This window comes from Phyllobates terribilis, unplaced genomic scaffold (genome assembly GCF_046119375.1).
Source record: "Phyllobates terribilis strain yellow unplaced genomic scaffold, ASM4611937v1 Scaffold_11__3_contigs__length_659146591, whole genome shotgun sequence".
NCBI classification, from domain to species: domain Eukaryota; kingdom Metazoa; phylum Chordata; class Amphibia; order Anura; family Dendrobatidae; genus Phyllobates; species Phyllobates terribilis.
This window is the reverse complement of record NW_027362771.1, coordinates 418,855,501-418,877,759: the sequence shown is the minus strand read 5'-3', so window position 1 is coordinate 418,877,759 and position 22,259 is coordinate 418,855,501. Positions and strand designations below refer to the sequence as shown.

At 46.3% G+C, this 22,259-nt stretch overlaps 1 protein-coding gene across 3 annotated transcripts in view; it reads left to right on the top strand.

Annotated features, from left to right (window-relative positions):
• Positions 1–22,259, top strand: part of LOC141166449 (lamin-B3-like) — a 51,645-nt gene that overhangs the window by 24,238 nt on the left and 5,148 nt on the right. For 2 of the 3 annotated variants that reach the window (XM_073653130.1, XM_073653128.1), the window contains exons 5-11: positions 51–176; positions 1,297–1,517; positions 16,967–17,195; positions 17,650–17,757; positions 19,749–19,868; positions 20,854–20,949; positions 21,065–21,125. In XM_073653130.1, coding sequence (XP_073509231.1) covers positions 51–176; positions 1,297–1,517; positions 16,967–17,195; positions 17,650–17,757; positions 19,749–19,868; positions 20,854–20,949; positions 21,065–21,103 — 939 coding nt within the window. In that variant the 3' untranslated portion in view covers positions 21,104–21,125. The remainder of the gene's footprint in view (positions 1–50; positions 177–1,296; positions 1,518–16,966; positions 17,196–17,649; positions 17,758–19,748; positions 19,869–20,853; positions 20,950–21,064; positions 21,126–22,259) is intronic. The other variant, XM_073653129.1, reaches the window with a different exon arrangement.

The following is a 22,259-nucleotide window of genomic DNA, read 5'->3' as shown; positions in this document are numbered from 1 at the left end:
ATTTCAATATAACTGTCTGGTAATGTAATTTACCTCTGAATATTTTACAGCTGGAGAATGCACAGCTTGCGGCTGCAAAAAACAGCGATTATGCAAGTGCAACAAGAGAGGAGATCATGTCTACAAAACTCCGAATAGATACAATGTCATCACAGCTGAGCCAATGTCAAAAGCAGGTAATGCCTCGTTCCTGGCAGGATGGACGCGTTTTATTGGATTAAATATTTTATGTAGCATAATGTACTTTTGAGTAGTGTTTAGCTGCTATTTTTTTCCTCATTATTTGTTTAGGTTTTTTAGTTATTACTCTTTTTCCTGTCTGCATTCTATATAATGAATATAAGGTAATCTTTAATCCATGTGTATAACTGTACATACAGATGCCTGTCAATCATGGTTTAGGACCACCTCCTTGACGGCTGAGATCAGAATGAGCAGTGATTTGTGATTAATAAAATTACAAGGTGTACGGCATATGACATCCTACGGCAGAACAGACTGTATGTTAAATGTGACCGGTTCCCTTTTTAAAGGGATATTCTTTTCTTGTATCTTCAGAAGTGCACCGCTCATCTACTTCCTGGCTAATGTATTCCTGATGATTGACAGTTCAGGCCGGCAGCATAGTTGAGCAACTGGTCCAAGCTGTGTGCTCACTCGTGCAGGTAGCAGAGACCACTTTGCCTCTGCAGCATCAAAGGTGCACAGAGAGACTGAAGCTGGTCGGATCCTGCAAACCAGTCAGCTTCAGAAAGACGCTTGCAAGAGTGTGCTCCTTGCCTAGGAGGCTGCAGTCCTGTAATGATCATCTTCTGCTGATAAAACACTGGTTTTATTGAAACAGCGCACACAACAAAAATAATAATCTTTATTTTTATATACATTGCATACATACATTGTCCTCGTGAGCCCCAATGGGGACAGCTATCTAAATTCCCTATCAGTATGTCTTTGGAGTGTGGGAGGAAACCGGAGAACCCGGAGGAAACCCACGTAAACACGGAGAGAACATACAAACTCCTTGCAAATGTTGTTCTTGGTGGGAATTGAACCCAGGACCCCAGCACTGCAAGGCTGCTGTGCTAACCACTGAGCCACCGCCCATTAAGTGACACATTGCTGGCATCAGGCTCTCAGTCTTTACACCAGGCTGCTCTCAGATTACATAGCAAAACCTGCTGACAGATTCCCTTTAAGTCTCCAGCTCATGGAAAAATTTTATAAGTCTCTCGTCCGGTAAATGAAGAAGGGGATAAGTTGCATGTCATATTTAATGTATGCTTTGCTCTGTGGCAGAACTCTGCTCTAGAAAACAAGGTGAGAGAGTTACAGGAGATGCTGGACCACTCACAAGATATGCACCGAAGACAGATGTGTGAGAAGGATCGAGAGGTGGCCGATATGAGGAATCAACTGCAGATACAGCTGGAGGAATATGAGCAATTATTGGATGTCAAACTAGCCCTGGACATGGAGATCAATGCCTACAGAAAAATGCTGGAAGGAGAAGAGCAGCGGTATGTCTGTGATTTAGTGACTAGTTATTGGACACTAGAATTGGAATTTTAAACCCACAGATTCACAGAATTGTGTAACATTTGGATTGTGGAGATGAGAATTTGTTTTGTCCACTAAAATGTTGTTTTAGTCCTATAAGTTTTTAATTTTCAAAAGGGCTATTAGGAGGAAATGGACCACATAATTTGTTTCACAATTTCTCCTGCGTCTGCCAATATCCTATATATGGTCGGAAACTACTTTTCAGGCAGAGTGCTAAGCTCAGAAGGGAAGTAATGCAGATTTTTCTAGAATGGTTTGCGGACTCAATTTACGGAGCCTCTGATGTGGTTAAACGGTGGAAACCCTTCTCAAGTGACCCCTTATTGGAATTTACATCCCTCCAGGAATTCATCTATAGGGTATTGACTATTTTTACGCTATGGGCGTTTTCCAGAAACAAACATGCAGTGGAAGTTGCAGAGTGAAAAAAATCTGCCATTGTAGTGCCCGTACATTGTGCCCAGCTGTCAAACATGTGGATGCTAACTGCAGTCTAGGCAAATTGTAGGGCTCAGAAGTGAGGGGGGCATTTGGATTTAGAAGTGGAGATTTCACCAGATTTCTTTTGGTGGGAGCCATGTTGCTTTTCCAGAGCCTTTGTGCTACCAGTAGCTTGGACACCGCCTAGATTTCTGTTAATAGGTGACAAGCATGAGGTGCGTGTTTTTTGGTTTTTTTTTCTTTGTGGGTTGAGTTGAAGCTTTTATTAGTGGCATTTTGGGGTAGAAAACAATTTAGATCAGTTCACATTTATCCTATGCTCTATGCTGAGCACTAACATCAGGGTAAATATATGATTCTGTTACTCCGGACTCCTTTTGGCCTTTATTTAGCAGTGTCCGGCTTTGCACAAAACTGTTTCCGGCTGCGCTTTTGTGCAGGTCTGAAAAGACGGACACCGCTGGTTCATGGGTCAGACGGCGTCCAAAGTGTTTCCATCTACCTCACTATAGGGAATGTTAAATCTGAATCACGTGTTTCAGAGATTTACACGGAAAACCTGGTGTAAGCGCTCAGTGCAAAGCGCAGGATAAATGTGAACCGAGCCATACTGCGATATTGGAGAGGCAGAATAAACAAATCAACAGCAGGTGAAGAATTGATTTTATAATTTTTTTTTTCCCCATGCAGTACACATACATATAGTGCAGTCTGCCACATACACTGCCTGCCTCCTGCTATCACCACTGATTATATGCAGCTGGATTAGTCCACAGAAGGACTGTTAGTTCAGATGGGTATACAGTACAGACCAAAAGTTTGGACAAACCTTCTCATTTAAAGAATTTCCGTATTTTCATGACTATGAAAATTGTACATTTACACTGAAGGCAAAACTATGAATTAACACATGTGGAATTATATACTTAACAAAAAAAGTGTGAAACAACTGAAAATATGTCTTATTCTAGGTTCTTTAAAGTAGCCACCTTTTGTTTTGATGACTCCTTTGCACACTCTTGGCATTCTCTTGATGAGCTTCAAGAGGTAGTCATCGGAAATGGTTTTCACTTCACAGGTGTGCCCTGTCTGGTTTAATAAGTGGGATTTCTTGCCTTATAAATGGGGTTGGGACCATCAGTTGTGTTGTACAGAAGTCAGGTGGATACACAGCTGATAGTCCTACTGAATAGACTGTTAGAATTTTATTATGGCAAGAAAAAAGCAGCTAAGTAAAGAAAAACGAGTGGCCATCATTACTTTAAGAAATGAAGGTCAGTCAGTGCGAAAAATTGGGAAAACTTTGAAAGTGTCCCCAAGTGCAGTTGCAAAAACCATCAAGCGCTGCAAAGAAATTGGCTCACATGAGGACCGCCCCAGGAAAGGAAGACCAAGAGTCACCTCTGCTTCTGAGGATAAGTTTATCCGAGTCACCAGCCTCAGAAATCGCAGGTTAACAGCAGCTCAGATTAGAGACCAGGTCAATGCCACACAGAGTTCTAGCAGTGGACACATCTCTTCAACAACTGTTAAGAGGAAACTTTGTGCAGCAGGCCTTCATGGTAAAATAGCTGCTAGGAAACCACTGCTAAGGACAGGCAACAAGCAGAAGAGACTTGTTTGGGCTAAAGAACACAAGGAATGAACATTAGACCATGGAGGAGGAGGTGTGATGGTGTGGGGGTGCTTTGTTGGTGACACTGTTGGGGATTTATTCAAAATTGAAGGCATACTGAACCAGCATGGCTACCACAGCATCTTGCAGCGGCATGCTATTCCATCCGGTTTGCGTTTAGTTGGACCATCATTTACTTTTCAACAGGACAATGACCCCAAACACACCTCCAGGCTGTGTAAGGGCTATTTGACCAAGAAGTAGAGTGATGGGGTGATACGCCGGATGACCTGGCCTCCACAGTCACCAGACCTGAACCCAATCAAGATGGTTTGGGGTGAGCTGGACAGCAGAGTGAAGGCAAAAGGACCAACAAGTGCTAAGCATCTCTGGGAACTCCTTCAAGATTGTTGGAAGACCATTTCCGGTGACTACCTCTTGAAGCTCATCAAGAGAATGCCAAGAGTGTGCAAAGCAGTCATCAAAGCAAAAGGTGGCTACTTTGAAGAACCTAGAATATAAGACACATTTTCAGTTGTTTCACACTTTTTTGTTAAGTATATAATTCCACATGTGTTAATTCATAGTTTTGATGCCTTCAGTGTGAATGTACAATTTTCATAGTCATGAAAATACAGAAAAATCTTTAAATGAGAAGTTGTGTCCAAACTTTTGTTCTGTACTGAAAGGGGTTAAATAGTCAATGCCAAATATGTCTACTTTGTTTATTTTAGTTTTTACATAAATATATGTATTTATTGGTATAATTTTTTTATTTATTTTATTTTATTTTTTTTCTTTTAATAAACTGTTTTTCTTATAATAAACAGTTTTCTCCAATAACCCCACAACCGCACCAAAGGAGGATGTCACCCCACCCTAATAGGGACAGGAAACACAAAGAGGTTAAATAGCCCCTCCCTCATCCTCCCGCCAGTGTTTTTCCTGTCCCTATGGGATGAAGAGGTCATCCGGGGTGCTCTGTGCCGGCGGCAGACACCTGACATACCTGTTTAAGCCGGGCAGCTGGGACCGGGCAGTTTTCAGCAGCAGAAGGGAAGGAAGGGAGACACAGATTCTCTACTTCGTGGGTAGGCGGAGCCCCATAGGATAGTCACCTCAGATTGGAAAAAGACGACCGGCCCCTCCAGTATATAGGCTCCTCCTACTCCCATGTTCATCAGTCTTTTTATCTGAGGTCTCAGAGGATAGTCGCTGCTTTGGCAGCTCCTCAGAAGAGTTGTTATTTTATATCCAGCGAGTCCTGGACCCCCGGTGGTCTAGGGGTCTCGGCGCTGCTGAGACCCCTGACCCTCCCCTGGCAGCTCTGTGTACCCCTTGAGGAGGTTTCCACTTATGCCTGCCGGCCCCGGGGGATACAGGGCGCTCCCTGGCGGAGGCGCACACCACACATCTGAGAGGGTCCCTGCGTGCTCCGCCATAGGGGGGAGCAAAGGGCCATGGCGCCACACATCCCTGAGGATCCCTGTGGCGTTCAGCCGGGTAAGTGCTCTTTGGTCTAAAGAGTATCTTTGACGGCTACGGCAAGTGTACTGCCTGTGTGTTTCTTGTCTATTTCAGACGCTGCCTTGACTGGGGAGCAGAGACAGAGGCCAGTAATTTTTATTTTTATTTTTTATTTGAGCATGCTTTTTCGTTTTTGCTTCCTGCCTTCATTGAGGCAGGAAGCTCCCTGTATTGGCGCGCGTTTTCTTGCTTTTATTTACTTGCTTCCTGCCTTCATAGAGGTAGGAAGTTTTCTGCCCTCATTTTTGTCGTTTGAATAAGGCGGGGGCGTGGCCTAGCGGGGGCGTGGCTTAGCGTCTCCTGGCTTCCTGCCGTCATTACTTAGGCAGGAAGCGCTTGGTTGAGCGTGCGCTGGCGGTCCCTGCTTCTCCCTCCGGCGTCCAGCGGCGCCTCCTGCTCTCTGCTCCCCGTCCGTCCACACACTTAGGAGGAACGGTCGCCGCAGTACCGGTGAGTCCCCTCTGCCTCTGGCAGGGGTTCTTTGTCAGTGCTGTCTCTACAGGCTACCTATTAGGAGTCCTCAGGAGCACTGCCGCTTTCTCTCCTAAAGCTATTTACTTCACTGACCTTTTAGGCTGTGTAGTATTATAGTTGCTGTGATGTTAACCCCTTCTGAAAAAGTGGAACTTTAGGGGAAACACATGGTGTTTAAGGGAGTTTCCCCCTATTGATTTTTTTGCTTGCCATTTCTGGGGTAGCTCTTTTCTAAGGGTGAGCTTTAACCCTTCAGAGCCTGTCGCATATATATATAAAAAAAAAAAAAAAAAAGTTAGTCTTGAAAACAGGCTGTGCAGCTTTCACACTTTTTTGCCATCCTTGTTGTACATCCTGGCATCTGGTGTGGGTGGCATGTCGGATCAGGGGCCTGGGAGTGCGGATCGGTCTCCTGATCCGTTTCAGGTTCAGTCGCATGCCTCTGATACACTCAGGCCTTCTACTACATCAAGTTCAACGCTCAGTGATGTTAAGGTGGAGGCGCTCACTCGCTCCATTGATAGTCTCTCTAGTCTCCTGGGACAGTGGGTGTCAGCTAGATCACACCCAATGCCACGAGGTAAAAAGCACCGCAAGACTATGGTGGCGTTGTCTCCCTCGCAGAGCGCATCAGAGGCTTCGGATTCACCAACAGATTCGGTTGATGAAATTTCTGAGTCCGAAGAGGAGGATCAACAGGATCGCTCTGTTTCTCTTTCTGGTCGCATAGATGGGCTTATTAAGGACATGCGGGAAGTATTAGAGCTGTCTGAAGAGCCAACAAGACCGTCTAGGTCGGGCTGTCTGTATCAGAAGACGCGCCGTGTTCGTTCTACATTACCTGCGCATGAGGAACTTAACGAAGTGGTGGAGAAGGAGCGTCAGTGTCCGGATAAACGCTTCCGAGGAACGCGTTTTTTTGATGCCCTATATCCCTGTGCCAAGGAGATGGTTACTAATTGGGTTCCCTCTCCTGAGGTGGATATATCTCTGTCCCAGCTGACCAAGTCTTCCCTGCTTCCTGTTAAAGGGAGAGCCAATCTTCAGGATCCTTTGGACAGAAGATCGGAGTCAGCGGCGAAATCCATCTATGAAGCCGCGGGTCATGGTTTCCGAGCGGCCTTGGGGGCCATGTGGGCCGGTGAGGCTTCTCTGCGGTGGTTGGATCAGCGGCGTGGCAGGATGGGACTTCGCGCTCAGAAGTGGAAATGCTTTTTCAGCTAATTGAGGAAGCTATGTGTTATGGCAGAGATGCAGTACTGGACACTGCTTCAATTCTGTCCAGGGCTCAGGCTTCGGCAGTCACGATTAGAAGAGCTCTGTGGCTTAAACAGTGGACCGGGGATGCAGTATCCAAACAGGGATTGCTTAGTCTGGCATATAAGGGCGGTCAGCTCTTTGGTTCAGATCTTTCGGGACTAATTGCCAAAGCTAAAGCTAAGGATGTTACTCTGCCTGGGAAAAAGGCAGTGGCATCCACAGCCAGCAGGACAGGGCCCGGCAGAGGTCTTCGGTCCTTTCGGGCCAGGGGACCATTCAGTCAGCCTTCTTGGAGATTGGGTCGTCCCTCATCCTCCGGCAGATCCGCCCAGAAATCTTGTACTCCTTGGAAGCAACGGTCCCGTCAGGACAGACAGGAGGTTGATAAGTCCGCTAAGGCTGACTGACGCCAGGGATCCCCCCGAGGGCTCTCGGGTGGGAGGTCGTCTGCTACAATTCGGGTCGATCTGGGCATCCCACATAGCAGACGCCTGGGTGACACGGTTTATGTCGGCAGGCTATTTCATAGAGTTTCATTCGCTGCCTCCACACAGGTTTCGTCTGACGGGCATTCCGTCCGTGCCAAGACTGGCTGCTGCACTGTTTCAGGAGGTCGACTCTCTCCTACAGCAGGGTGTGGTGGTTCAGGTTCCTCCGGAAGACCAGGGAAAGGGTTTTTATTCCAACCTTTTTGTGGTCCCCAAAAAGGAGGACAAGTTTCGTCCGTTGCTGGATCTCAGGGATTTGAATATTTACGTCCGGACACGGAAGTTCCGCATGGAGTCTCTCCGGTCGGTGATAGCGACCCTGTCGCAGTACGATTTCTTGGTGTCCATAGACATCCGCGACGCCTATTTGCATATCCCTATCGGCAGGGCTCACCAGCGTTTCTTGCGTTTCGCTATAGGTCAAACCCATTACCCGTTTGTGGCCCTCTCTTTCGGGTTGGCCTCAGCTCCCAGGGTTTTTACAAAGATTCGGGCTCCTCTCATGGCGCTTCTTCGAAGACAGGGGGTTACGATCCTCCCCTACCTGGACGACCTGTTCATAGTGTCACCCACAGTGGAGGAGGCAATAGCGGCTCGCGATCTCTCCCTTCAGTACCTGATGGACTTCGGGTGGCTGATCAATTGGAAGAAATCGTCATTGGAGCCAGCACAGTCCATTCTTTTCCTGAGGATGCAGTTCGATACTGTTCGGGCAGTTGTGTCCCGGCCTCCTGTCAAACAGACGAACCTTCGTCTTCTGGTCCAGGCTATGAGGTCGGCGCTGTCAATGTCCCTTCGGGAATGCATGCGCCTTCTGGGTCAAATGGTGGCAACTATGGAAGCAGTACCATTTGCACAATTTCATTCCCGGGATCTCCAGAGCCTTATTCTGACCCATTGGGATCGATCGCTAACTTCTCTGGATCGCTCGGTCATTATCTCCCGCAGGGTGCGAGAATCTCTTGGATGGTGGTTACGTCCGGAGACTCTATCCGTGGGGAAATCCTTCCTACCTCCGAGATGGTCGGTGGTGACAACCGATGCCAGCCGGACAGGCTGGGGGGGGAGTTTGGAACAACCTCTGGATTCGGGGAGTCTGGTCGCCAAAGGAGTCGTCTCTCCCGATCAACATTTTGGAGTTGAGAGCAATATTTCTCTGCCTCCAACATTGGACGGTCTTATTGAGCGGTCTACCGGTCCGGATCCAGTCGGACAACGCTACGGCTGTCGCGTACATCAACCACCAAGGCGGGACGAGGAGTTCCAGTCTCATGTCGGAGGTCTCTCGGATCCTGGTCTGGGCCGTGTCCAAAGTTCCAGCAATCTCTGCAATTCACATTCCAGGGGTGTTGACTATCTCGGCGGACTTCCTCAGTCGCGAGCAAGTGGACCCTGGGGAATGGAGTTTCCATCCAGAAGTGTTTTCTCTGCTGTGTTCCCGTTGGGGGACTCCTCAGGTGGACTTGATGGCATCCAGGCTGAACGCCAGGGTTCCGACGTTCATGTCCAGGTACAGGGACCCGGAGGCGGTGGCGGTGGATGCTCTAGTGGCCCCGTGGGGTCAGTTCAAGCTGATCTATGCGTTTCCGCCGATATCCTTACTACCTCTGGTGATCCGACGGATCAAACTTGAAAGGGTATCAATAATTCTGATAGCACCAGACTGGCCGCGGAGGACATGGTATTCGACGCTGGTGTCTCTTCAGGCGGCACCTCCGTTTCCGCTGCCCCTTCGCCCGGACTTGCTCACTCAGGGGCCCATTCGTCATCCGGACCTGAGGTCCCTTTGTTTGATGGCGTGGCTCTTGAGACCGAGATCTTGACCCGTCGCGGTTTTTCGCCCGAGGTCATTGCTACCTTGCGGGCGGCCCGGAGTCCTGCTACGTCCAGGATTTATCACAGAACTTGGGAGTCTTTCTATTCATGGTGTTCTGGATCCTCAAGAAACCCGAGGGTTTTTTCCATCCCCAACTTCTTGGCCTTTCTGCAATCTAGTCTGGCCAGGGGTTTGGCAGTTAGTACGGTGCGGGGACAGGTATCTGCTCTTTCCGCACTTTTTAGGAAGGCTATTGCCTCTCGCAGGGATGTGCGCTCTTTTTTTCGCGGAGTCGCACGTCAGTTTCCGCCACGGAGGGCAGTTGTGGCTCCATGGCGGCTTAATCTAGTCCTGGAAGCCCTTCAGCATAGGCCTTTTGAGCCTATGGATTCTGCTAAACTTTCACTACTTTCTTGGAAGGTGGCCTTCTTGGTGGCAGTCACCTCTTTGAGAAGGGTATCGGAATTGGCAGCACTTTCTTGCTCACCTCCTTTTCTGGAATTTTTTCCGGATCGCGTGGTGCTTCGTACTCGTGAAGATTTTTTGCCTAAGGTAGTGTCACAATTCCACATTAATCAGGACATTGTGTTGCCTTCTCTTTGTCCAGGACCTAAGAATCCAAGGGAGCGGGCCTTGCACTCGTTGGACTTAGTGCGGGCATTGAAGTTCTATCTTACGATCACCCAAGGTTTTCGGAAGTCGGACTCTCTTTTTATAATTCCGGCAGGTCGTCGGCGTGGTCAACATGCTTTCAAAGACACGATAGCTCGGTGGATCCGTTCAGCTATCCTGGAAGCGTACCGGCTCAAGGGCGAGCCTTGTCCAGTTAAAGTTAAAGCTCATTCCACGAGAGCCATTGGCTCATTGTGGGCTTTTCGTCAGGGGGCGTCAGGGCAGCTCTGCCGGGCGGCCACCTGGCGCTCCGTTCACACCTTTACTAAGTTTCATAAGGTGATCAGGTGTACGTAAGTGCTTCAGCCGATGCGGCCCTGGGACGCAGGGTCCTGCAGGCGGCGGTAATTTAAGTTATCCCTTTACTTAGTTTTCCGTTATTTAGCGCGGTTTGCGCTCTTGCCTAAGTTTTGGAGTATGGAAGCTTCTGCCTCTATTTCCCACCCTTAAGTAGGTACTGCTTTAGGACATCCCACGAAGTAGAGAATCTGTGTCTCCCTTCCTTCCCTTCTGCTGCTGAAAGCCGGATTTTGGTAAGAACTTACCTGTAAAATCCTTTTCAAGGAAGGAAGGGAGACACAGCACCCTCCCAGGGCAGAAGTGTTTTTTTGTGTTTCTAGATGCAGCGCGTCTCCTTCCTGATGTCGATCTTCTGGACTGGGTTTAGCGCTCTACGGCTCTCCTTCCAGTTTTGCCAGCTCTACACAGTTGTCAGGTCCAATGGGGTATGCCTAAGACTGTGTGTTTCTATTACATAACCTGTTTTCTCTCATTTCTGAAATTTCAGAAGGGGATATGTTGTTCTGCTGGTTGGTCTGCTCTTCCTTAGCTTGTGTACGGACTGATGAACATGGGAGTAGGAGGAGCCTATATACTGGAGGGGCCGGTCGTCTTTTTCCAATCTGAGGTGACTATCCTATGGGGCTCCGCCTACCCACGAAGTAGAGAATCTGTGTCTCCCTTCCTTCCTTCGCTGAAAAGGATTTTACAGGTAAGTTCTTACCAAAATCCGGCTTTCTCCCCCTTCCCTGATGCTGCTCCCGTCTCCTCTGGGACTCGGGACTCCTGTCCCCACCGTGTCCGCGCCTGCGGGTAAGGTCCGGTGGGTGTCGGGCTGGAGGCCTCCTCGAGCTCTCCAGCCCTGCTCCTCTCCCCCCTCTAAGCGGCCTCCGGCGGTCTCCGTAGCGGAGCGCCACGTGTGGAATCCCGGAAGTGACACGGACCGCCGGGAAACGTCACTTCCGGTATGCTTTCCACCCTGGAACGCAAAAAAGCAGGAAGCGGCTGGAAAGTTGCGTGGGACACCGGAAATGGGTCCCTGATGTCACTTCCAGTCGGTTCAACAAAAAAAAAAAAAAAAAAAAAAAAAAGAGAGAGAGAAAAAGAGGGAATAAATGAATAACCCCGCAGGTGATCGCAGGTGTTCCTGCTTCACCAAATTGGACCCAGGGGGAGGAGCTACACCAACCCCCTCCCCAGGGAAGGGGAGGAGCGCTGAGTCCAGTCGCCTATATAACAGCCCTGGACTGAAGACAGCTAAGGTAGGACCTAATCCATTTGTTTGCTACATTGGATGTCAGAAGTCTATCTTTGCCATGTCTGCGGAGCCCAGCGCGATTCCAGTCCCAGTAAGTCTGGCACTGGGGGTCCTTTCCTAGGTGCAGGTTAGAATTACTATTTAATTACCCTTCTCCCTCTTTTTTAGGGGGACAAGGATCCTGCACCAGGAAATAAATCTAGCCGGAAGTGCGCTATATGTTCAAAAAAACTGTCTTCTTCCAGCAAAAAATATTTATGCCAGAAATGCACAGAAAAGATTATGAGGGAAGAGTAGCCGTCCCTTATGGACGAAATCAAAGGGATAGTCCGGCAGGAGATTCAGTCTTCATTGGCTTCCTTTTCCCGATCCACTTCTGATTCGCCTCCAAAGGCAAAAAAGAGGAAAATTTCCCTGGAAGAAAGAGGAGACTCGGAGTCCCAGGACGAGACATTCCTTCCAGAAGACCCTATAGAGGAAGGTGAACTTAGTTCAGCAGAGGAAGGTCCAGAAAATAAAAAATATTATTTTTCAATGGAATTTATGGAAGACCTCCTCTCAGCAGTAAGAAGAACGATGGAAGTGGAAGAAGAGAAGCCCACTAGATCAGTCCAGGAAGAGATGTTCGGTGGTCTCCGTTCAAAGAAAAGAATGGTGTTCCCGATACATAAAAACATTCAGGATCTAATCCTGGACGAATGGGAAAACCCTGAAAGACTGCTGAATACACCAGCGGAAATGAAAAATAGGTTTCCCGTAGATGAAGAAACCGCAAAATGTTGGACCGAGATACCTAAGGTCGACATTCCAGTGGCAAGAGTAGCTAAAAAAAAACAGTATTGCCATTCGAAGATTCCTCCCAACTGAAAGATCCTCTGGACCGTAAGATGGACATCCTTCTCAAGAAATCCTGGGAAACATCAGCAGTCCTTATGAACACAAATGTAGTCTCCACATGTGTTGCACGGTCCATGTCAAGATGGCTCAACCAGCTTGAAGAACACCTGGCTATGGGCACATCCAGAGAGGAGATACAAGCTTCCCTACCTTTACTGCAGAAAGCCACCGACTTCCTGGCGGATGCTTCAGCAGAATCCGTGAGGGTAACCGCCAGGGCAGCAGCCCTATCAAACTCCACAAGGCGAGCACTATGGCTGAAATCGTGGAGCGGTGATGTGGCCTCTAAAATAAAACTTTGTTCTTTTCCCTTCAAGGGAGAATATATGTTTGGCCAGGCCCTTGACGACCTCCTGGAAAAGGCGGCTGACAAAAAGAAATCCTTGCCTGAACCCAGACACTATAAGAAGACCCCCTTTCGCCCCCCTCGGGAACAGAATCCCCAATACAGGGGGAAGGGCAAGTCCGGTCGATGGAGCTACCCCAAAGGGGGTAAAGATAGGAATATTTTTTCCTCAAAAGGACAACGACAACAGAAGCGGTGATGCCAGTGCGGTGGGGGGACGAATCATGAAATACCTTCCCCAATGGCAAAAGATCTGCTCCAGTCAATGGGTCTTAAATGTAATTCAAGAAGGGGTAAAGATCGAATTCTCTTCATATCCTCCCAAAAAAGTAAGGATAACTCATCTAACCTCTCCAAGATTAAAAACCGTTCTGATGTCCGGCCTAAAAGACCTACTATCCTTGGGGGCTATTTCACCAGTTCCAAAAACAGAAAGATACACAGGCCACTATTCACGCCTGTTTATGATAAAGAAACCAAACGGCACATACAGAATAATAATAAATCTGAAACCCTTAAACCAGTACATTGTCTACCGAAGATTCAAGATGGAATCCATCAAATCAGCAGTTCCCTTAATAGGGCAGGGGTATGTGATGGCAACCATAGACTTACAGGACGCATACTATCACGTCCCTATACATCCAACATACCGAAAATTTCTAAGGTTTGCAGTGGTTCAAGAGGATCAGACGTTACACTTCCAATTCAACGTATTGCCGTTCGGGATATCTTCAGCACCAAGAATATTCACCAAAATTATGTCAGAAGTAGTGGCTTCAATCAGGAAAGAGAAAATCCTACATCATTCCCTACCTCGACGACTTCTTACTAGTAAGTCCCTCGGTAGAATCACTCACTCCAGAAAGATCTGCAAAGAGCAATCCAGATCCTGACCACCCTAGGGTGGTTGATTAAATCATCAAAAGTCAGACCTGGTCCCTGCCACAGAAAAAAACGTTCCTGGGGGTTCTACTAGATTCCGCCAGACAAACCTCCTTCCTACCAAAGGACAAACAGATACTCTTGAGATCCAAGATATCGAATCTAAAGACCCTGAACAGAGTGTCCCTAAGGTCTGCCATGTCAACCCTCAGCTCCATGACAGCCTGCATTCAATCTGTAGCCTGGGCTCAGGCTCACACCAGAGTTTTGCAGACTCACATTCTTGCACAGTGGGACGGATCCCCAAATTCACTAGACAGGAAGATCATGATCCCTCATTATGTGAAAACATCCCTATCATGGTGGCTCAACCCAGGGAACCTAAGAATAGGGGTTCCATGGTGTCAGTTCCCTCTGGTAACAGTCACGGTAGATGCCAGCAAAACAGGATGGGGAGCCGTTGTTGCTCAAACCCCCTTCCAAGGGGTCTGGACAAAAGAAGCCAGCAAGAAATCCTCCAACTTCCGCGAATTAAAGGCAGTGGAGGAAGCACTCAAGATATCTGCTCCAATCATTACGGGCAAACACGTAAAAGTCCACTCAGACAACATGACTACCGTAGCTCATCTATCTCATCAAGGGAGCACAAGGTGCGAGAATCTAAAGAGTATCTCGGCAAGAATATTCTTCTGGGCAGAAGGACATCTTCGTTCCTTATCAGGGTTGCACATAAAAGGCTCAGACAACACCCAAGCCGACTTTCTGAGCAGAAGGAATATCCATCCGGGAGAATGGGAGCTGACATGCTGACCAAACGATGGGGTCGTCCGGAGGTGGACCTCTTTGCAAGACGCCAGAACACCAAGGCAGAAAAATACTTCTCCCTAGATACAGACGACGCATGCCTGGGGATAGATGCGTTCGCTCACCCATGGCGTTTCCATCTGGCTTACGCCTTTCCCCCAATTCCATTGCTACCCAGAACCTTACAGAAAGTAAGGACCGAGGAGGTCAAGATAATCTTGATAGCCCCGCTTTGGCACAAAAGAAGTTGGTTCTGTGCACTAAACAATTTAAGCATAGAGGGACCCCTCATTCTACCAGCAATCAGAAACCTTCTCCATCAGGGTCCAATACTCCATCCAGACCCAGAGAACCTCCATCTAGCAGCCTGGCTTCTGAATTCACAATCCTGAAGGCTAGAGGGGTCTCAGACCGAGTAATTCATACCCTACAAAAAAGTAGGAAGCAAATCACAAACTCCATATACAGCAAGATATGGAAGACCTTCCTAGCATGGTATAAACCAAATGTACCAGATCTTCGACATCCTGACATGACCCAGATCTTGGATTTTCTACAAGAAGGGCTGGAGAAGGGTCTTAGACCCAGCACCCTCAAAGTTCAGATTGCGGCACTGAGTATCTACTTCGACCAGAGCCTTGCCGAACACCGATGGGTAAAAAGGTTCATGACAGCAGCTACTCGTCTGCGTCCCAGAATAATTAACCACGTTCCCTCCTGGGATCTTAATATTGTCCTTAAAGGTCTGACACTACCACCATTTGAACCTTTGGCCTCCATAGAGGTGGATAAATTAGCTTGGAAAACAAGATTTCTAATAGCAATTAACACTGCTAGAAGAGTAGGAGAAATCCAAGCCTTCTCAGTGAATGACCCTTATCTGAGAATCCTGGATGATAGGGTTATGCTACAATTGGACCCATCTTTCTTACCAAAGGTAGTCTCAGACTTTCATAGGTCTCAGGAGATAATTCTGCCTTCCTTCTGTCAAGACCCAAAAAATAAAAGAGAAGAAGAATACCATACTTTATATGTAAGACGGGTTGTTCTTCACTTCCTCCAGAGGACAGAGGCCTGGAGAAAAGATCAGAACCTCTTTATTCAGCCATTTGGTCAGAACAGAGGGAAAAAGGTCTCAAAGGTTACTATCGCTACTTGGATCAAGAAAGCAATTGTGGAATCATATCAGATCCAAAATCTCTCACCACCAGAGAAACTGAAAGCACACTCTACAAGAGCCATGTCCGTCTCCTGGGCAGAAAAGGCTAGCGCTTCCCTCGAGCCGATATGCAGAGCAGCTACATGGTATTCGGTCCATACCTTCACCAAGCATTACAAACTAAACTTAATGTCCATTAAAGACTTGGCCTTTGGGCGGAAAGTGCTTCAGGTCATTGTCCCTCCCTAAGCATGAGTCTTTGGTACTCCTCCTTTGGTGCTGTCGTGGGGTTATTGGAGAAAATAGAATTAGACTTACCGGTAATTCGGTTTCTAATAACCACCACGACAGCACTGGTAATTCCCTCCCAGGCTTGGTTAGCCAATCATTTAATTTGAATAAATATAATTTGAAGCATCCATACTTGTGTGGTCCTTTATAAAAACACTGGAGGGAGGATGAGGGAGGGGCTATTTAACCTCTTTGTGTTTCCTGTCCCTATTAGGGTGAGGTGACATCCTCCTTTGGTGCTGTCGTGGTGGTTATTAGAAACCGAATTACCGGTAAGTCTAATTCTATTTTTTTACTTTGCTCCTCTATGGGACTTTAACTTTTATTACTCTGATCACTGGTATAATGCATTGTCAGTGGGAGGCATTTATGGGGTTAAAAAGCCGGGGTGGTGTAGTCACCGCTCCGGGCCATGACCGACAGGGCTTGGCTATCACTTAAACCGAGCTCCTCGCCATGACGTACTCGTACGTGAAAGGTCGGGAAGTGGTTAAGGACAAGTTGGGGTTACACAGATTGGCTGGTCCGGCTTACATGGGTCCGGCAGTGACAAACTTTTGTTGATAAAGCATTGTGTTGAAACTACAGCCAACTGCTGAGCAAGTGACACATCACTGGAATATGGCTCTCTGCCTATACATTATGCTGTTTTTAGATGAAATTGTAAAAACCTGCTGACTGATTCCCTTTTAAAATGGCTCAATTATATATTGGATGAAGAAAGACCAGCAGTACTGTCCTTTTTAAATATAGTGTGGTCTAGACTAATCGAAGCAGAAATCTCATTACCAGAAAAAAGAAAATGGGACTGTAGGTCTTGCTGCCTTGTTATTAAAATAAATCCGGCAAGGAGTCAAAACAGAAATGTTCCAACGTTTCAACCGAGAACTGTTTTTGTCAAGGACCTTTGTGTGTAGCAAGAGCCGAGACCAGGAATTGCGGCAGGGTCTAGGCCCAATTATATATTGGGTATACGATGGATATCTGTATGGTGATCATATTGTGGGATCATTTTAAGACTTTCCATTTTTGTATAATTGACTGATCAGCAAATCACCAATTTGTCATTTAAATCTAGGGTCTGGTGTTGTATTAAGATTGAACCAAAGTAATTGGGTTGACCAGAAGGTGGAAGATAAGTATGATAAGTTAGGTTGCAATCTAACAACCTCTTACTGTTTCTGTGCCATCTAGGCTGAAGCTGTCTCCAAGTCCATCTCAGAGATGTAAAGTTTCCCGGACCAGCACAAGTCAAACAAGCCATTCATTGCGTGGTAAGAAGAGAAAGTTAGACGAGAGTGAAAGAGGAGAGAGCAGGCCAGGCTGTAAGATCATCCAAGAAGCTTCGTCTTCATGTCCAGTATCTATAGAAGAAATAGACCCGGAAGGAAAGTACTTGAGGCTTGTCAACACTTCAAATGAGGTATCGTATTGTGTACTGTAGTATAGAAACTGGAGTGTATTCTGTACAGTGGTGGTCTCCATCCTGTGGCTCTTCAGTTATTGTGAAATTATGCCTCCCAGCATGCCCAGGCAGTAATTTGCAGTCTGGGCATGCTGGGAGTCGTAGTTTCAGAGCAGCTGGAGAGCCACTTGTTGGAGACAACTAATTTGTGGACATCTGGATCTTCTTGTAAAATGTCATCTTCCTTTTATTAGGCCATTGGAGATAACATTTTTATGTGTCTTTAATTTGACTTATTTGGAGCATAGATCTCAAACAATTGTTTCTCCAGCTGTTACAAAACTACAGCTACTCCTATCATGCCCTGACAGCTGCAGACTATCAGGACTTGGTGCGTGTTGGGTTTTGGTATTAGATTGAGAGCGTACAATTAGATGCTGGCTGATAATTTATTCTTTTCTATTACGTACAGGATCAACAGCTAAGTGGATGGACCATTAAAAGACAACACGGAAGCCTGCCCGACATTGGTTTTAAGCTTCCTGGACGGTTTACTCTAAAAGCTGGCCAACATGTTACTGTGAGTAGCAGTCTTAGAAATTGAAAGCATAAGGACCAGAAGAATTATCAGCACAGAGTATTGTACCACTTACCGGTAATCGCTAAAGATTGTCATTAGTGCTAACTGCATCATATTAGAATTTACTTTAAAAAATGATGCAATGCTATAGCTGCAGTATTTTTGAAGTACTGTTGCAATATTTCAAACAAATCAGTGTCCTTTGAATGCTAGCAACAGGCTAGTTTTCGTAGGATCACTGTCATGACAGGCACTGGGGTCTTCAGCAGATCCCTGGCAAGTTACTTGCACCCCACAACTGTGTCGCAGGAAGATGCGTTTTAAATCCCAGGTCTGCGTGCTGTAAGGGGAATCTTGTCGGTAGAATCTATTCTCTTAAGCAGTTTATATGGGCATATAGGTCATAGGAAGTTGTATAAAATGATACTCTAAATATCTGAGATTCAATGTCTTATTCCAGAGAAATCCACAATTTTCTTAAATATAAGTGAGCTGTTGAGATCTATGGGCCGCACACTGATATGCATGAGGATCTGCCTCCAGAGCTTTTTACATGAAGGGGGCATTACCAATGTGAGACATTTAATAACTGACACTTTGCTCTTATAATCACACAGCTCTGCAGTGAGATCAGAGCTAACGCAGTACAGCGGAGCTAACGCAGTACAGGAAAAGTGAAGTTTGTCTTATTTCAAAACCTTTTCGGCTGCAGTCCTCTGTTCAGCTTCCATCTCGCAGGCTGCCAGTATGGGGGAAGGGCTGTATAGCAGAGCTGACAGCACTGTCAGATGACAACTGCAAATTTGTTTCTTGTGTTTGTAATCAGACAAGGTTCACCTCTGCTGTACTGTTAAATCTGTTCTCACTGCAGAGCTGTGTGTGATTTATGAGTGCAGACTGTCAGTCATTACATGTCTCACACTGAATACCCCCTTTCATTTAAAACAAAGGCATAGGCATAACAGGCATCATTTTTTGAGAAAAGATTCTGTATAACTTGTGTTTTAATCCTCTGCTCTTTCTGGGATTTGCGGTCCAGCGTGCGGTCCTATTAGTGATTGACAGCTATGTCACACTTACACAAAGAAAGCTGTCAGTCACTAATGGGACCACCCACTAGACTAAAGATCCCAGAAAAAAAGAGGTTTAAATGATTAAAACACAGGTTATACTAAATCTTTTCTCACAAAATGAATATCATTCTACTCACTTCCCCCTGCTCTATAACATGGTACCTACAGGTTAACTTCCTTTTCACGGTGACAGGTCCCCTGTAAGTGGTTACCAGCAGCGTGCTTCACTCGACTCCACGCTCTGCTGTTGGAGGCAGATCCTGCTTGTGTATCGCAGCCTTTCACATGTAAAGCACCATGGAATTAACGGTGCTATAATAATTCTCTTCTGGCATTAATGGAAGCTCAGTTTGAGCTTGCAGCAAAGTCTGGAACCCAACATATGACATAACAGTACTTCATATTTCTGGAAGGGGTTAATGATGAGTGACTGACTGGAGATTGGCATAGGTTTACTAGTATACATGGCAGAGCTGAATTTATTATGTAACTGTATAGGGCCACCTTCATCTATGCGTTTGTACAATTGAATTTACAATAAACCATTATATGGATTGTATATACTTTTATGCCTAAAAATAACAAACGTATTCTAGGAGTGATACCTTTATTGGATAACCAGAAGAAATACCACTCCTAGAATACTTGTCGGTTTTGGGCATAAGTATTTACATCATTAACTTGAATTAGTAGTTTTCTTGAATTCTTTCTGGTTGATGCAAAAAAATAATTTCAGCATTGCCCAGAAAAACCAGTCATTTCTCACTTTAAATTAGAATTTGCATGGTTGCTTTGAGCAACACAGACCTCATTTAATACTGCCTTTTTCATGCATAAAGGTCGCTGTAGTATTGTAGTTAACACAATTTTTGATGCCCTCATTTGTTGTTACCATTAACGGCAGTACATTTCTGACAGATATGGGCAGCAGGTGCTGGAGCTGTTCACAATCCGCCCACAGATTTTGTGTGGAAAGCTCAAAAGTCCTGGGGAACTGAAGATGACGTGAAGGTGACACTGTTAGATTCCACTGGAGAGGTGAGTTTCATGACTGGTGTATCTCGCTATTGCCGGATTCTTTTTCTGATGTAATTTAAAATTGCTGCAGAAACCCAGCAATCACGTCTTCAATAAAAACAATGCTTTATTATTTCAAAACATTTGCTGAAACCAACAATCATGAAACAGTGGCAGAGGCTCAGGATCATGTAGGTCAGAAACCTGTTACCTTGAGCTTGTACATGTTCCTCCTTTGCGATTTGTACCTTATGCCGCTATTTCACTATTGTTGGTATTATTAATGCCTCCATCTTTAACTGTTCCTCTCACCTGCCCTCACTTTCACATAGCGCAGGAACCTCTTCCTGCTCCATATCTGGCACACTGGGTGGCTGACATATGGCACCCCAACGTCAGCTGCCAGCCTCTGATTAGCAGACGGCCTCTACAGCAATTGCAGTGCAGGGAGCTTGTGGTTTTCTGCATCGCAATACATTTCAGCTGAAATGTGCATCTGAGGATTTATTCAGCTGAAAACGGAATTTGTGTCAGCGGGTCCCCTGACTCCATGGGCCCAGTCTCGCCCTCTGCAACCGCAAACATTACGCCCCTGGTCTACAGTAGGTCCACAATCACCAGTCTGAGCCCCCCTTTTGTCATATTTGCCTACTTTTTCATGGAGCCACCATGGCTCTACACAACCAATAGTCTGTCCTGAGTGCTTTCAGAATGACATTTAAGACACAACATTGAATTACCAGTTGCTCTGCTGACATTACACGGCAATGTTAGATTTGAACCAGGCGGTGTTTAGTCACTCTGACCTTGGAAGGTACTGTAGCCAATTTGCATGATATGAAGTTGTTACCGTATAGAGTATACCGTATACCCCGTAATCTGACAAGGTAATGTGCACATTACTTAAGCCATCTCCATCTGTCCCACAACAAGAACATTGGAAAGCAAATATCGGAATGTTACGGTGGATTTTCTCACATGTCCTTTATCTGATACTTGTTCTTAGGAATGTGCTGAACGTACTCTCTTCAGAGTAAGGAGAGACGAAGGGGAAACGGATGAGGAATTTCTTGATGAGGAATTGCCTGAATTTCATCCTAAGGTACTAAAATACATTGATGGGCAAAATCCAAAACCTTGATAAGATGTAAAACGAAAAAACTTAAACCATGTTTTTTTTTTTCTCCGTGTTTTGTTAATCTGTAACTGTTATCCAGCCCAAAAGAAAGAAAAAGAAATGCTGCTTAGTGTCATGATGCAGCAGGCAGGTGTCTGCAGGTGAGGCCACTGGTGTGGATCAGCATGTGCATGCTGCCCCCCTAGTGCAAGTAGCCATCATGCCTTCAGTATGCAATTTATAGCCAAATGTAAATTTATTGAACCATTATAGATTGTATATTGATGTGCAAGAAAGTCTCAATTTTTCATGTTGAACTAGCCACACGATGTAAAAGTGGCTGCAATGCAGCATAAAACCATATATAATTTTTTTTGCTTTTTTTTTTTATTTCGCCCCTCTGTTACAAAAATATTAGTAATTATATTTATTTGGCACCTAATGAGTTAAAATTGAAGTCCAAGTGGGTGTTATCAGTTTTCATTGGGGGCGTGTACTTCTTTCCCCTGTATGATACTGACCAATCATAAGCTAGCAGCAGCACACCGGAGAAGGAACACTCCCCCCCCCCCCCCTTACCCCCCCAACACAGCTTAAGGCCCTGTCACACATAACGAGATCGCTAGCGAGATTGCTAGCGAGATTGTTATTGCGTCACGGTTTTGGGATTGCTGGGGAGATGTCAAACATGCACAACTTCCCAACGATCTCGGCCGCCCCAGCGATCTAACCAACGATCTCGGCGGTCGTTGGGACGCTTTCACACAGCAGCTATTTCAACGATCCACACCTTGATAGGGACTGTACTGTGTCAGAAAGGCGTACATAAAATTACTTTTACGCGCCCCCCCTCATCTCCAATTGGTGGACGCTACTACGTTCTGATTGGGTGGCCTTGGTTTAACACTGCGTCTCCGGTCAGATGGGATCTCTACTGCGCCTCCATTAAAAATGGAAACTCATTTGAGACCCCAAACAATACCTACCTCGCCAAAGATGCCTGATTTCTTCAAAGTGGAGTCACAGACGGAGAACGCTGGTGGGATCTGAAAAAAACAAGGACGCAGTAGTGACCACCAATCGGGGACGAGGAGCGCAGAAAAGTCAAATTTATGCACGCCTACACGTCTCAGTTCTGAATCGCTAACGAGGTTGTTGATAAGGTGTCAAATACAGCAATGCACACTGCCCAGCGGGAGAGCAACGACCCAGGAATGGTCCAGGAAGCTTTGTAACGATCAGCGATCTCACCGCAGGGGCCTGATCGTTGCTACCTGTCAGACGTAACGAGATCG